A 17,864-nucleotide genomic window follows, 5' to 3' on the forward strand; every position below is an offset into this window, starting at 1 on the left:
ATAGACACTAAGAATATTTAGCCTTTAAAGTAATTCACCTATCCTGTCAAGCTTTAAATATTTTCCTTAGATTTTGTTACTAAAAACAAAAGCTACAAATTAGGAAATATTTAATAAAATTGTCAAATCTTTAGCAAACATTTCAATTAGAATTAACTTTTAAAGCTGTGTTTATTAAATAAAAAGTAAAAATGTTAAGAATAAGTGCTTTTAGCAACACGACCTAGCGACACATGTTGAGTAAACCCGTGTGATTGAGATATAGGGATTTAGATAACATAACACTATCATCTTCAATATTTAAGTTTGGTAGAAAAAATTGATCCTAATGGCTTCCAAATAAGCTGACTTTAAGAATTTATGGCACATGTTGTCAGTATGGGGATAAGTTTGTAGTCTTATTAATTTCTTGTGAATTTTTGTAGGGATTTTAATCTATTTGATTTTGTCTTTTGGGACTTTGTATCTATGGTAAAATCAAGTTCATGGCTACATTTTGTATATTTGTTAGGATATTTTGAAAGGCATGATTCACTAAAGGTTCTGTTGGTTTTTTTACTTGTAGTTGTTGTGAATTTACTATGTGCATGTGGTTATTAATTTGAACACAGAAACTTAGAATGTATAGCAACGCTAAATGGTCTTTATACTGAATGAAAAAATAAAGTTGGAAAATAAAGCATTGTGAGATCCATGAATCAAAATACAGGATAAATAGAAAGAGGAAAATATAAGTATGTAGTTATGGGATTTACTGTGGCATTAACAGAAACTGTAGAAATAAAGAGAAAAAAAAACAGGTTCTTGTGAAATTTATTGGTAACATTAAAGAAATCTGTAGAAATGGACTGAAAACACAGTACGGCATTGTGAGATCTAATAACGTTGGCTAATTCTGGTGATTCAATAAATCTGTAGAGAGAAAATTACATAGTATTTAAATGTGAGATTTATTATGACATAAATTGTTTCCAAGGTAATTGAAAAAAAAAGTATAAGCATTTTTACATTGATAATATATATATTGGGACTTTAAATGAATCTTCAAATACAATATATATTTTCTAGTTGAGTTTTAAATATATTGAAGACTCTTATGATAAAATTTCTAATTGTAAATTAAATAGGTAGGAAAAAAATAAAAATTATGAAGAGAAATTTAAAATACTTTGACTGCAAGAAATTTAAAATTCTTTTTCATTTAAATTCTTTAAGTAGTTTTGTTTAATTTTGTATTTATCCGATATTACAAGAGATTTTTTTACTTGTCATTGTGCTAGATGTGAAATACAACAAATAAATACAATACCAGTGTAGCAAGCCATTCCTAATTATTGACATGTTTGAATGCAAGGAGGTGTAATCATTTTATTTTTATTGTAAACTTCATTGTTAGCACTGAAAACCTGCGAACAACTTGTAATAAACCACCATCATCATTTAAATTTATTTGTAACTTGAGAATTTTGTTCCAAATTTAGTTGCCAGTGAATGAAGTCACATAGAGACTTAATTTTAAAAGTTTTCCGACTGATTACATGGTTTTTGTAAAGGTTGTTCACATGATATGTAATTCATAAAAACATTAACAGTTACTTTTTCTCATGCATATATATATACAAGTAATTAATGTGTACATTTTTATGATACATATTTATGGAAATAATACTATATTCTTGAACAAGCTGAAAAATCAACAGTTTGGACCAAATTTGAGTTTGGAATTGTAGAATTTGCGAAGTATTCATGAATGAAAAATTCATTCATAAAATTCTAAAAGAAAATTTTGAAATGGAAAGACGATATTCAGAATCTACTGGGAAAAGTTTGTCAAAATTCAGAACTTCAACATCTCAACCAAATACATTGCAAAATGTGTCCAGAAAACTTTCGTCACAGCTTAGTACCAAGGATTTAAGCCACAAAAGTATTCTGAAATTCAAAGGCAAACAAAGAGCCAAAACAGCTCCACATGTTTCATCGCTCAGTGTTGTAGAAAGTGATAGTAGTTCTGACGAGGATTCCAATTTCATTATGATTACCTCTTTGCCGTTTCATAAATTGATGGCACAAAGACAAAACCGCCAATTAAGGGGAGATTACTCCTCTGATTCTGATGATGACTGGTAAGATTATTTTTAATTATCATTCTGGTAACCTGGTTCATATGTAAGAATTAGTTTATCTTCTGTTTAAAATTTCCTGTGAACTAGAATTTCTTAAAAGTAAAGTCTTTGCTTAATTTGTTGAAATAGTATCAGATTGTTATATAAATCATGGCAAATTCTAAAAGTATGTTATTTTTTTTACTCTTTTGCACTATATCATAGTAACTGAAATAAATGCATGTCATTAACAACTGAAAAAAAAACAAACAACAAAATTAATATACTGAAACCTTAGTGACTAATTGATATTATTAATGAAGATAATATTCAAATGCTTTTTTGAAATGAAGACTTGAACAAATTTCTGCCACTAGGAGACTTCTGTTATTTTTTTGTAGATATCTTTTTTGGAATTTTGTTGACATATAAACCTTTTTCCCCTAAATAAAGACTGAATTACATTGTTAGGATCAAACATGCCCCTAATCATTAACATTACTGTGTAAGTACTTTTTAAAAAAACATAAGTTTTAACAGGAATATCAAGTTCTCCTTTATTAGATAAATGTCTTATTAATTTTGGTTAATTATACCTTTTTTTTTCTTTGCCCATTTAACATCCACTATTAGATCCAGCAAATCTACTAATAACAGCACTTGCTAGATTCTTTTCAGTGTTTAATCATTGTGAACAATGGTAGAGGTTATGAACAAATTATTGTCATCACTTGGCAGCTAGATTCTTTTCAGTGTTTAATCATTGTGAACAATGGTAGAGGTTATGAACAAATTATTGTCATCACTTGGCATATATCATCTTCAATACAAAATAACCTGAATTTGAAACAACTTTGAAAAACTAAAAAAAAACCTTTCTGTCAAATTCTGAGCATCCTTATTGCCAACAGACATGTTGTCATTCCAATCACATCTAACTCTATGGGAAGTTAAAAGTGTTGATGAGTCCAAACATTTTCTTTCCAATGGCAATTATTTTTTTTTATTTAGAAATTATCACAACCAATCTAAGAATAGTATAAACAATAGACTTTTCAGACTTTTTTCCATTTTATTGACAACCAAATAGCTGAGAGAGAAAGTGAGAGAAAACTTTTAAGTAGTATGAAATTGTAATTTTGACAATAGTTAAGTGCATATATGATATAAAATCCTGTAATTCAAAATATGGTAGAAATGTATGAAAATACAGCACTTGGTCTGTTTGATAAAAGGGCTGGATTGTGTAGTCTCTATCTTTGTTTTTTTCTAGAATAAAAAAAAACTCTGGATAAAGGGTGGATAAATTCTGGGTAGTCATACAATAAAGCCTTGATACACAGATAACCAGTACAAATGTACTTTCATATTCTCATATATCCAGTACAAATGTACTTTCATATTCTCATTTATCCAGTACAAATGTACTTTCATATTCTCATTTATCCAGTACAAATGTACTTTCATATTCTCATTTATCCAGTACAAATGTACTTTCATATTCTCAGTTAACCATTATGACCCCTCTTTTTAATTTACCTCTGTCCGTCCATTTGTCCATCCTGATAAGGATGCAGTTTGTTTGGCTTTCTCCTACAGGTATGGAGACACAGCTTTAATATTTATAGTAGGATATTCATACCTGTAATTTAGATGTGCATGGCCACAGGATTTTTTTGTGTTATACTATTATGATAGGTAGTATGACTTGATGATTTTTTTTCTAAACTAGCTGCATAAAGAGATCATGGTTTGTCTGACTATCTTTTCCTACTGTTTAAGAGATACAGCTTTAATATTTTGTAGGATATTCATACTTGTAATGTTACAGTAATTGAAATGTGCATGGCCACAGGATTTTGATTTCTTTAAAATGTTCTGAAAATGACAGGTAGTTGGACTTGTTCATTTATTTGGAACTAGCTTCATAAAGAGATTATTGTTTGTCTGGCTATCTCCTCCTACAGTTTTGGAGATACAGCTTTAGAATTTTGTAGGATATTCATACACATAATGGAGGTGAGCAATGGCCACAGGATTTCAAATTGTTTTCTTTAAATATTCTGAAAATGACAAGTAGTTGGACTTAATGATTTGATTGGTCAGTCAGAGGCATCATTTGTGTCTAACAGACAGTGTAACAATTTCAAGTTGTATGCCAACATCACTGTTTGTCAAATATGTGTAACTAAACTCATGCATATTGCAGAGCAGAAAGTGGGGACCTTGTCCATATCTAGTTGTCTTCACACTTAACCACAAGTCCTACAGCTATGGCTTGTAAAATTGCGTTCAGGCCTATAAAATTTTTCAAAAAATTGAGCTATGGGATTGTGGACTCGAAAGTTTATCATGAAGGCTGAGTTATTATTTTTATTTATTACATTGGTTGCAATATATTACATTGATTTCCCAGTTAAATAAAAACCGATAATTTCACATGTGAAATAAACGTGGTTATTTCACTCTCTGACGTCATACAACAATAGGCGTTGTCAAGACGTCGATAACGTCTGATCAAAACAAATTGTCAATGCGTAGAAAAAAGATATAGTTCCTTACATTTTCTACATTAATTTCATAAAAAAAGCCATTTGCCAATGTAATAAAAAGAATAACTAATCGCCGTATTTGAATATAAAAAATAAGACAACTTGTGACCGAACTCCGCTATGGATTAAACTCGTGCTGCGCACTCGTTTAATCCATTCGTCGTTCGGTCACGCATTGTCTTATTTTTGATATTCAAATACGTCGATTAGTTATACTATAATTATTCAGTACAAATGTATGTTGATATTTTCAGATAACAAGTACACACATACTCTTTAATATTCACATATAATCAGTACATATGTATGCTGATATTTTCAGATAACGAGAACACACATTCTCTTTAATATTCACATATAATCAGTATAAATATGGGTTGATATTCTAAGATACATATATACTCTTTGATGTTACTTGATCACCATTTATAATGTTTTTTGCAAGCCTTATTTATGCATTTTGTCATATCTTAACAACACATCTATCATTGTTCAAATTACACTAATAAATGAAATGAGGATAATGTAATTGTGGATTTAAATAGAAAGGTCTGTGAACATTTTGTTATATTATTTTTTTCTTCTGTAAATGAAATAATTATATAATAATTGAAGTCTTCTTTTGAAGAATTAAACATTTCATCTTTACTTGGAAATTGATTTTTTAAACAATTATTTGGGTGGTATTTATTTGAATACTATCAGAGTAGATTATATAATTATAATTGATTGTTGTGTTTGATCTGTAGATATTATAATTGATTGTTGTGTTTCATCTGTAAAGATATATATTGATTACAGATAATTGGTCCTCTCACCTATGACAATGATAGGAATTTATCATCAGATAGCTCAAATATGAAAATTAATTAGAGTTATCTCCCATGACACCAATGGGAATGCTCATTTTTTGGACAACATTTGTCTTTTGTAATTTTCTCTTGAGCTTAATTTCAAATAGCCTAGAGCCAGGTTTTCTAATTTGTAAAATAGATAAGATTCTCCCATTGATATTTGGCAAGTTATCACCAATTTGATTAAACAAAAGTCCTGAAAAAATCTCAATGTTTTAAATCCTTCATACCATATATAAAAATCTAGCACTATATTTTGTTGCTGCTCTAGTGATGAAGGCTCATATTTTGAAAGGAAACAGAAGTTTTTGAGTGTTTCTCCATCAGAGTTCATCAGTTCATCTGCTCAAAATCCATAATATTTTCTGGAATACCGAAGAAATCACAAAAACACAATTAAAGCTGTCATAAATAATGCATCAATAATTAATTAAATTATAAGCTGTTTTCCAATAATTACAATACTGTAAATATGTGATTGACAGTTGTCAAAGTGTTGACAGATATTGTTCATAAACTTTTAATTACCTCTATATATATAGTTGCAAAGATAAAACACAGACAGTTTTATTCAGCTTTCATAAAAAGACAATATTATAAATATTTAATCCTTTCTTTACAATTTCATATGGTTTTGTATTTTCTTTTCTTAAAAAATAAGTCCTTCTAATTTTATTGAAATCATAAAACCTATTCTGAATTCCTCATCACAAACATATTGGTTTCATATGAAAATTTATAGTAATTTAAATGACTTTTTCTATTCAAATTGTACAGCATGGGTGGATAGACTTTTTAATTTATTTTTATGAATATCTGATGGATTGCATGATAGATTTTAATATAAAATTTATTTAGCCTTTATTATTAAATTTTGTAAGAAGAAATTCTCTTCCAATACATGTCAAATTTAGAGTTATCTTGACGATTTTTACAAAAGTACTAGAACAGATTTAAATCTCTGGTGAGTTGTGATTCTATATCAGTACCACACAAAGATTTACTTAAGAAATGTGAATGTTTTTAATCACTGGTACTGTGTTATGTTACCGCTATGTAAACATGGACTGTATTATAAAAGAAAAAAGAAAAGTATTTATCTTTCATTGACATGTTCTTGTATAATCTTTTCTACCTATTGACCTACGTAACTTTCATGCATTTTGTATTATACAATACAAATATCAACAAATTTCAAGCTGTGATACAAAACTTTAAAATATAATCAAACAGTAAGCTGTATGGAATATCAAATATAATGTAACGTTGTTTGTAATGTTAATTTTGATTGGACATTGTCAAATGTTTGCTTTCCCTGCCAGCGAAGCTGTAGTGACACATGGGGATCACTTCTGTTATTTTCGTTGTCGTTCAGGTTACATTTGATGCTAACTCCTTGAAAACAGCAGGACAGAATTTGATTTAATTTGTGCAGAGGCATTAAACTTGAGCACCTGCCATATGCTGATATAAGTGATTTTGGGGGTTAGACATACCAAAACATAGTCTGCTGTTTCTGCCTTTACTATTTAGACGACAGGCAACAAATCTTCTTTGGAAGACTAGCACATTTTGCAGAGTACACACAAAATCATGATTGTTTGCAGATATTTGCTTAATACAAAACTGCACATTCTGTAGTAAATAGAAAGAGAAAAACTTTATTGTACATTTTTGCCAAAGTGTTATGATTTACTGAGTCTAGCAAGTCTTTAAAAAAGACACAACCCAGTTGTAACTTGAACATAGCAAATTGCAATGTATGAGTCATATTCTAGAATACTATTGTCAGCAAGATGTTGAGACATAGAAAAGAATATTTTTAATGCAATCTTTGGTTAAGAGATAGGTGTATGTATGGTCTTATTAGACCCCTAACATTATTTTTTTCCCTCTGGTGAAAATGTTCTAGAAGTAGATTAAAAATGAAAGAGGACACTGACTATAGAAAAATTTCTATTTTTTCTTTTGCTTGTCATTTTCAGCAGTTTGTCACTCCCATTTTTAGTCTGCTCCTACACCACTGCATAGTGAAGCATTCAAATATAAGAATATACATGTAAGATATGGTGATACACACAAGAATCCCTCTCTCATCACCAAAGCCAGTAAGACATGGTGATCTACACAAGGATTTTTTTGTCATCACCAAAAATAGTTGTGAGGAGAAATAAAGAACTGAAGAAGGCCAATGGCCGAAACGTCTTGAAAAATTGTATTATTGATATAATCACCAAAACACATAAGAAATAGTGAACTACGCAAGATTAATCTCTCATCACCAAAACCAGTAAGATATTGTGAACTAGTGATCTACACAAGAGTTATCTCCCATCACCAAAACTAGTAAGATATGGTGAACTACACAAGATTTATCTCCCATCACCTAAACTAGTAAGATATGGTGAACTACACAGGATTTATCTCTCATCACCAAAATCATTAAGACATGGTGAACTAGTGATTTTCACAAAATTTAGGTCTGGTCACCCAAACTAGTAAGAAATGGTGAACTACATGTATAAAAGATTTATCTTCCATCACCAAAAACTAGTCAGATATAGGGGAGATATAGTGAGCTTCGCAAGATTAAACTCTCATCACCAAAACTAGTAAAATACATGGTAAACTATTGATCTTCACAAGATTCATCTCTCTTCACCAAAACTAGTAAGATATGGTGAACTTCACAAGAAATAAACTGATCACCATACCAATGACAGCAAATCTTGATCTACACAATATCAATAGGTTGTGTCAACCGTTGTGAACTTCACCAGAATTTTATTATTATTACCAACTACAATACCATATATGGTGGTAAACACCAGGATTAATCACTTATTGTCAACTGTACTAATATATATTGAACTACTCAAGGACTTAATTATTGATACATGTACCAAATGCAGAAACCTAGTACGAGCTGCACAGGAAGTCTAGTTATCAGAGATAATATCTCTTTAAGTATCAAATTTCTCCATTGTATTTATTATGAACAAAAAACATATAACGAGACTGAAACAAAATTAAGCAAATATTAATGTCTTATAAATGTCTCATTTCATATATTTTAGTAAATAGTAATTCATGTCGTTTTTATAAATGCAACCATGATTTATGTAATAACATACAATTACTTGTAATAGTACTTGTAATTTTCTTTTATAAAATAAAACGAGTCCCTGCTGATTATTGAAATTACTATTGTATGTCTTGTTGTGAGGAACACTTTAACAAACGAGACAATAGTTTTTGTTCAATTCACTGGAGACGAAATATTGTTAAATAGAACTTTAAAAAGACATTTAACTCTTAGCCAAATTATTTCAGTGATAAATATGGATCTATTCAAAAGAAAGTGAACGGTTGAGATAAATTGTTAAAGAATTGGTACCATTTGATAAGAAATAAAGAAATGTCGATCTGTTAACCTCTGAAATTAAAACATTATTCTCATATTTAATATTACTGAAATGAGAAGATATTTGTACGTTAATTGTGATGAGAAAGTGTAGTTATCTAGTTTAGGAAGGTTGTTTTTAACTGCATTAATATTTGATCCGTTACTGTGTAGATAAATAAGAGGAATCCTTTAGCTGATTTGTTTCTGAGTTTGTTAATAACGACAATGGATAAATTATTCAGTACATACTAAATATTTCACTTTCCCACAAGTTGGTTGGATTTTAAATCCCTAACGTGCTGATTAGTTTATTTATGTAATAGAGAGATAGTATTGTTTGGATGTGGAGGTTTTTAAATGAACAGTGATCAGTGTTGTTTTTTAATAGAAGTTTTGGATTATAATTAATCAAAGGAGAGAACAATTGGAATCTGATTATAGGAATGATAATGTAAAAGTTTAGTTCTGTGATAATAATATAGGATTTATTATAACTTAGGCTATAACATGACAACTATTGCAGTGGTGCCCCCTACAGCTGATGGAAAAAGGAAATCTGTTGCATTTGAAAACTCAGGGTAGGCAATGAAATTAATGATAATATATAGCTGGGTATGACTTTCTTGGTTGATTTCCATATTTCGTATGGAGTAAAGGGGTATAGGGTAGCTGGACATTTCAGATGTAAAATAAGATTGACAAATAATATTTAAGGAACAGTGTTATTGCTGTTCTTTATTTTTGCATGTACATAATTGTGGATTAAAGGACCTTCACCCTTCTCAGCTTGATCAAGACTGTCTCAGACATTAACATATGTAATGCTGCATAAAACACAAAGATTTTTTACTTTAACTTCCATGGGAGACACTCTCAATTCATTCAGTATTTCAAATTTCTGATTTTCATAATTGTGTTTACCCATTTGCATTTGTTTGAGGACAAAACAGTTTTTGGTGAATATCATTAACTTAACTTTTCTTTCCATTATGGTTTTTGTTTAACCCTTTTTTATACCTCCGTCAAAATTTTGACGGGATGTATTATGGTATACAAATGTCCGGTGTCCATCCTTCTGTCCGTCTGTCTGTCCGGCGTAAACATGTCGCACCGTAACTTGAGAATGACTTATCCAAATTTCATGAAACTTAATATATAGTTGTTTCTCATGATAGTCAAATGATCTGTATACTTTTTGGTGAAAATAAGATTAAAACTTTTTGAGTTACGGCACTTTGTAACTAAAACAGGGTGTGTTTTTTTCACATGTCGCACCGTATCTCAAAAATGATTCTTGATTGTAGCTTAAAACTTTAAACACTTCTTAGTTATATTAATCTCAATATCTGTATACTTTTTGGTGATGATTCAAATTTTCATTTTTGAGTTATTGAGTATTTTGTAAAAAAGGGGGAGGGTTTTTTTACATGTCGCGCCATATCTCAAAAACAATTTATGATTATTGCTGAAAACTTAACATATGTCTTTTTTATATTAATATTAAGATCTTGATACTTTTTGGTGATGATTCAAAATTTCATTTTTGAGTTATTGAGTATTTTGTAAAAAAGGGGGAGGGTTTTTTACATGTTGTGCCGTATCTCAAAAACAATTTATGATTATTGCTTAAAACTTTACACTCTTCTTTGTTATATTAATCTTAAGATCTGTATACTTTTTGGTGATGTTTCAAAATTTTATTTTTGAGTTATTGAGTATTTTGTAAAACAGGGGAGGGTTTTTTTTACATGTTGCGCCGTATCTCAAAAATAATTTATGATTATTGCTTAAAACTTTACACTCTTCTTTGTTATATTAATCTTAAGATCTGTATACTTTTTGGTGATGTTTCAAAATTTTATTTTTGAGTTATTGAGTATTTTGTAAAACAGGGGAGGGTTTTTTTTACATGTTGCGCCGTATCTCAAAAATAATTTATGATCATTGCTTAAAATTTTACACACTTCTTTGTTATATTAATCTAAAGATCTGTATACTTTTTGGTTTTGATTCAAAATTTTATTTTAGTGATATTTAGTTTTTTGTAAAAAAAAAAAACAGGGTGGGGGGTTTCACATGTCCGGCCGTGTTCAAAAACAATATATGGTTACTGCTTAAAACTTTAGTCTTTCTCAGAAACTATTTATAAGTATTGCATAAAACTTTCACACAAGAAATCAGGCGTATCATGCGCTCATGGCGCAGCTGTTTATTTGAATTTGTATCACAGATTTTTTTTTTTTAAAGTAGAGCACAGTTATTTGTTGTTGCATTGTATATTTTTTGCAGAAGAAGAAAAACACAAATGAACAGTCATACTGCATAATTTCTTTTATATTTTAAATATTAACTTAAAATACTTTTGACTAAAATATCCCTCTTTTGACATTATATTATTCTGTATTTGATAATTCTTAATGTCTTACAAAATGTATTTAATTTAGGATAAGTATATTGATATTAAGTATTCATTCGAATATAAATAAAAGTTAAAATCAAATATTTATATTTTATACACAAAGGTTACTCTGACCAACCTTTGTAATTAAGATTGAAAACTTTTAGGTTAACCACAACATTGAAAAAGTAGTAGTACAATAGACAAAATATTACGATATCACTTTTTCCCTGCCAACAATTCAAATTCAGTATTCTAATTTGCATATCAGAGTGTTTTTTTTCCAAATTTTTCTTTCCAAGGGAATTTGATGAGAGTTTTGTTCATAAGATGAAATTATGGTTTAGTGTCACCATCACCAATTAAAAGGGAAAAGAGGATGCGAGTTTGTTTTATGTTGTTACTGAGCATTCATTGATAGGGTAGTATTAAGCTGTTATGTCCATGTTATTGATGCATAACATTTCAAGATGAACCTGTTACATTCAGCATATGATTGCATCTCAAAATTAGAACTGGTGACAAGTATGATATGTGCACAACCTGTAAACCGGGAAAACCTATTGGGCTCTGTTTGATTTAAGTATTCAAACATGAAAACATGATAAAGCCATGTGCAGAATGTTGAATATGGGTATATATATCTGAGTTTGAAGGACTTTTTGGGATTATTTAACCACATTTTCAACATATTAGAATTATATTGAAAAAATATACTTAATATTTTCAAATATATAGAGATTAATTTTGCAATGATCTGTTGTGCCAATATTTGTTTTATGCTTGAGAGACATTTATGTAAATATTAAATAGCGAGTGTCATAAAATTAAATCTAATATCAAAATAATAGGCATATAGTCTTGTCTTCTCTTTTCTATGGCTTATTATACTTTGGTAAATATGGTGATAGATTGTAATGCAATCGCTAATGTAAAAATGATGAATTGGTACAGTGTAATTATAGAATTGTTCGAACACATTTTAACAAGATTTATGTAAACACAAAATTTGTTTAGTATTTGTAGAACATGGTGTTTTTTGCATGCATTAAAAGGCAATTCTTCAAAGTATAATTGATAAGTGGGTGTCTCTGCATTTCTTAAGGAAGTAGGCCTAATAACTGAATTATCAGTTTACATCAGTATTTTATAACTAAACTAAATGTAAACACTTAAGAAATAACATCATCTGAGCAAGATTGAAACAATAAAATTCTGAAAATAATGCATTAAAAGGGCAAAAAACTAAAAGTATCTAACGAATAAGGATGCTTTTAGACTGAATGAAAAATTGAATTAGTAAAAATGTAGTCATGTAATGGCAAGGGAGACAATTTAGATATTTGTTTGTATTTATTACTGTTACATGATATTAAGGAGATGCATTATAACCTGTCAATGAAACCACTTTCAACTACTGACAAAAGAATTTGTATGTGGTTCCTAAATATTTCTTGTTTCTCGTTTGTTATATAGATTAGACTGTTGGTTTTCCCGTTTCAATGGTTTAACACTAGTAATTGTTGGGGCCTTTTATAGCTTGCTTTTCAGTGTAAGCCTAGGCTCTGTGTTGAAGACCTTACCTTACCCTTTAATGATTTACTTTTATAATTGTGACTTGGATGGAGAGTTGTCTCATTGGCACTCATACCACATCTTCCTAAATCTACTTATAGGGCATTTAAAACAGTTTTCCAACCCCTGACCCCCTCCCCCTTTTGGATCTGCCGCTTGCATGTATTTAACATATACATTAAATGAATATCATATAAACATCAATGTTAACTTGTTAAATTTACATAATCTCTTTTGAACTTTATACCTGTTGAAACAACACCAGTGATCTATACCGAAAATCAATTAAGGATTAAGGGATACAAAAAGTTAAAAAAAAATGCCCAAAGCCAAGTATGATAGCTTTTTTGGCATATTCTAACAACATAATCGAATAATGACCTCAATAGAATAGACGTCTATTTTCATGATTGATTAATCTTTATTTATTTGGTTTCATATAATTGTTAAACAAATAAATGCTTAATTCATCAAATATTATAAGCATTTTAAATAAAGTCTGTTTTTTATGTTTATTTTTTGAAATCTGCATACTTAATCAGATACTCATTCACATATGTATTGGCAATACAAAATTGTCTAAAAAATACATGTACAGTATCAAACTTTTTTGATTTACCATAAAGATCACAATAACTTGAAACTTGGAATCCATGTTTTTATATGGGAATAAATATAGAGATTTAGAAATGATAAAAAAACAACATACACAAACTTCCTGAATGTTTTGTGTATTTGTTTCTGGATGATGTTCATTTTTTTTTTAAACAGTCTTAGGTGTGATGTTTCTGTGTCATTTACACAAAAATGGCTGTACCAAGTCAAGAATATGACAGTTGTTATTCATTAGTTAAATGTCTTTCAGCTCTTGATTATGCCATTTCTATGATATGATTGGAGACTTTTCATTTTAAATTTTCCTCAGAGTTCAATGTTTTTGTTATTTTACTTTTGACATTTAATTTATGTCTCTTTTTAATGGCAGAGTGAGGGTTACAAAAAGTTCAAAAACATCTTATAGTAACGTGAAATGGGTTGGGTGGGTGCGGAATATGGATACTTATTTTGTGTTATCAATTCCTCATGCAGTTTTAAACCTAGATTCATGAAACTTCACCAAAAGATTGTACACCTACTAAAGCTGTGCACCTGCTGTCATGAAATTATTTGAGGCATCTTTTATCCATTATTTCCAGACTATGGAACTTTGGAAGATAGTCATTGTTTCAGAATAAAATTTCAAATACAGTACACATAGTTGTTAAACTATTTTTTGCACATTTTATATTTCCATATATTTAGATATTTAAGAAATATTCAGTGCAACCTGGCCTCTTGAGTCTTTGATCAGTTTTTGATATTATGTAAAGTGTTTGATCCTGAGTCTTTTTCATTTCATATTTTTTTCTGAACACTATTTCATATATACACTTCATTGATTTTACAAGTCATTTTCTTTCAAGTTTATACCAAAAATAAAGCAATATTGTATAAATTTTGATATTTTACTTGACATAAAAGGCATGGTACCTGTAATGTATTGTCATTAAACTATTTCATAATTGGTTAGATGTGCAATAAAAAGATGTTAACGGCCATTTGATAAGTTGTATGGTTAAGTTGGATTGATTTTATACAATGGAACCTCTTAGAATCCAATATTTACTGAATAGGGAATCAATAGTACAAATGTCGAACAACGGAAAGAAAAAACAATTATATATTGTCACATTACAAAACAAATATGAACAGAACAAACATGCTTCATCAGAAAGATTTGTAGTTACAGTTTTTAGGATTTATTTTTATCATAAACATTGAAATGTTAAAACAAAATAAAAGGTGAGAAACATAATTAATATATTCAATATTTTGTAATTAATCCAATTTGTATGAAACTAATTAACAAAATTTAATTTATCATGTATTATACATGTTACTTGGCTAATTTGAACTTTTTTTATTTTTTCATTTATTTAATAATTCGATTTTTTTTTAGAAAAACTTCATTTTACTTGGGGATATACAATTGTCTGGACAAATGAAGTGTTATCCTATAATTAGGGACATTTAGTTGATATATTTATTCATTTGATAATTTTAAGTTACTGAAATTAACATGTGAGAAATTATACTTCTAACTAAAGGTATGAAAAATAAAGTGAAGGGAAAATGTAAGATTAATTAAAGTTATTTTTTGTAGTAATTATCTTGAAATTATTCACAACATGTTATTACATGTCTTTTTGATTAGAGAAATGCTACATATTGGTCAAGTTAAGTGAGTATTGCCTGTTTTCAATATCCAGTATAAATATTGGTTGGAAACTCTGAATTTATATATATCTTTATTCTCACAAACCAAATTACCAAGGTATTGAGATATTTATACATAATTCAATACAATTACATAAATAATATAGAACATACAGAAACACAGCAATAGATACAGTAACTAAGATTTAATGTAAAGCTGACATTGTTCAATTTTTTATACTTTAACTTGAAATTGAATTATTAAACATGAATGTGTTGGATATTTCTCAAAAGCAACAACTAGTTCCTGTCATTGATGTCTTCAGTTTTCATAGACGTAAACATCTCTTAATGGATTTTGTTTATAAACTTGTGACATTATGGAGCCCAAGCAAGCAGCAGCCCTATTATCACATATGACTTTTAAATGAGAATGTCAAAGGAGTTATATCTCTCTTAAAGTCTCAAATTGTAATATCAGTCTAAGAATAGAGTTATAGTTTTACCTCCAATTTTGTTTGATACAATGAATTTTTAATATATTTAAAATTAGATATTTTTTTAATTTATTGGTTTAAAATTCTGCATGTATAACTGAAAAGTTGGTTTATTTTTAGAGATATCTTTTTATTACATGTTATATGAACCTTATGTTTTGGAATACATGTTTTGAAATGTTTGTCTGAATTTGATATATTTTGGTATATAATCCACTAAAAAAAAAGTATGTTATAATAAGCACCTGAGATCACACCAGTTTTTGGTTGGATTCATGTTGATCAGTCTTTAGTATTCTATGTTTTTTTTTGTGCTATTATTTTTTTGTTGGTCTTTTTCTTTTTTTAGCCAATGGCATTGTCAGTTTATTTTCGACTTATGAGATCGAATGTCCCTCTGGTGTTATAAGTAAATAGAAGTGTTTTGAACTGACAGTACTTGCTTGTTTGTGGTTTAAGTGTCTTTGTTTATTAGTTTCAGTGACAAAGATAAGAATGCCAGACTTGAGGAACAGATGAAGCTTCACCATCTTCAACAGCTAATGAAGGAGTTTGTAAACCATAAGCCAGATGGCGTAGTTATTCAGGAAGCATCCACTTATTTCCCACCAAAAGTGAAGGAAAGGGCACCAGGCTTGATGAACCTAGAAGAATTCAAAACAACTGTGTCCAGGGTTTTAAAAACAAATGAATATGATGAATATTTGGAGAAATTATTCTTGAAGGTATAATTTGAAAAAAAAATATGAGCTCATTCATTAAATTTTCATATTTGTATATGTTTACCATCTTGTGAATGTGACAGAGTGTTTTTAAATAAATCATATTGTATTATTATTCAGTAGAAGTCTCTATACTTCTAGATAGTTAATTCATCTCATTTTAGATAGTTTTACAAAAACACAAATGTAGATTATTTTTCAAAATATAATGAAACAGTTATTTCTAGTCCAAACTTTCATATACATATTTGAGGACTTGCCACATATTTTACAATATTAGGGTACTAGATTGGGAAAGGATACTATTGGGATGAATACAATTGTTACAAAACTCCTTTGAATTCCAGTATGTAAACGCATATCAACAGAACAATATTTTTATTGCTGTTCTTCATTTTGACTTTTTAAGAAGTTCATTTGAAATAAATTAATAAGTTCAAACCTTTCTACTAAACCAAGACAATCCTTCCAAACTTTATTGTAAATGACTATCATGATATAAATATAATTTATTTGCAGCTTGATTCTACATGTGATGGGTTTGTAGATTGGAATGAATTTTGTACATACCTTCTGCTGTTGTACAGAGAAAATGATTACATGAGCACCAAAAGAGAGATTCCATTCCTGGCTGAGGCTAAAATTACACATGTCATTCATAACAGGGTGAGTCAAAACTACACATGTCATTCACAATAGGATGAGTCAAAAATTACACATGTTATTCACAATAGGGTTAGTGAAAATTACACATGTCATTCACAATAGGGTTAGTCAAAATTACACATGTCATTCACAATAGGGTGAGTCAAAATTACACATGTCATTCACAAGTGGGTGAGTCAAAAATTACACATGTCATTCACAATTGGGTGAGTCAAAAATTACACATGTCATTCACAATTGGGTTAGTGAAAATTACACATGTCATTCACAATTGGGTGAGTCAAAAATTACACATGTCATTCACAATTGGGTGAGTCAAAAATTACACATGTCATTCACAATTGGGTGAGTCAAAAATTACACATGTCATTCACAATAGGATGCGTTAAAGTTGCACATGTCTTTCACAATAGCATGAGTCAAAATTGCACATGTCATTCACAATAGAATGAGTCAAAATAACACATGTCATTCACAATAGGATGAGTCAAAATTAGACATGTCATACACAATAGGGTGAGTCTAAAATACACATGTCATTCACAATATGATGAGTCAAAACTAGACATGTCATTCACAATAGGATGAGTAAAAACTAGACATGTCATTCACAATAGAATGAGTCAAAATACACATGTCATTTGCAATTGGTTGATTACATTACAATATCTATTAGCATTTCCTTAGTTCTTATGCTCTTAAATGTGTATGCAATTTTGTCAGCATGAATTTGTAACAAATACAATAGAGAAATGAAAAAGCAAGTCCCATTGCTATCTACACTACAGTATGCTGTATTGATCACTGTTCATTGTTAAACTATAAATTGCTTG

At 29.2% G+C, this 17,864-nt stretch overlaps 1 protein-coding gene across 9 annotated transcripts in view; it reads left to right on the plus strand.

Moving 5' to 3' along the window:
- Positions 1–17,864, plus strand: part of LOC143045791 (cilia- and flagella-associated protein 337-like) — a 73,746-nt gene that overhangs the window by 37,410 nt on the left and 18,472 nt on the right. For 4 of the 9 annotated variants that reach the window (XM_076218549.1, XM_076218550.1, XM_076218551.1 and 1 more), the window contains 2 exons: positions 16,119–16,368; positions 16,885–17,031. In XM_076218549.1, coding sequence (XP_076074664.1) covers positions 16,119–16,368; positions 16,885–17,031 — 397 coding nt within the window. Of the gene's footprint in view, positions 1–1,676; positions 2,127–8,857; positions 9,496–14,642; positions 14,733–15,133; positions 15,172–16,118; positions 16,369–16,884; positions 17,032–17,864 lie in introns of those variants that run through there. The other 5 variants (XM_076218547.1, XM_076218546.1, XM_076218552.1 and 2 more) reach the window with 5 other exon arrangements.

The sequence above is a fragment of the Mytilus galloprovincialis genome, chromosome 9 (assembly GCF_965363235.1).
Source record: "Mytilus galloprovincialis chromosome 9, xbMytGall1.hap1.1, whole genome shotgun sequence".
Lineage (NCBI taxonomy): Eukaryota > Metazoa > Mollusca > Bivalvia > Mytilida > Mytilidae > Mytilus > Mytilus galloprovincialis.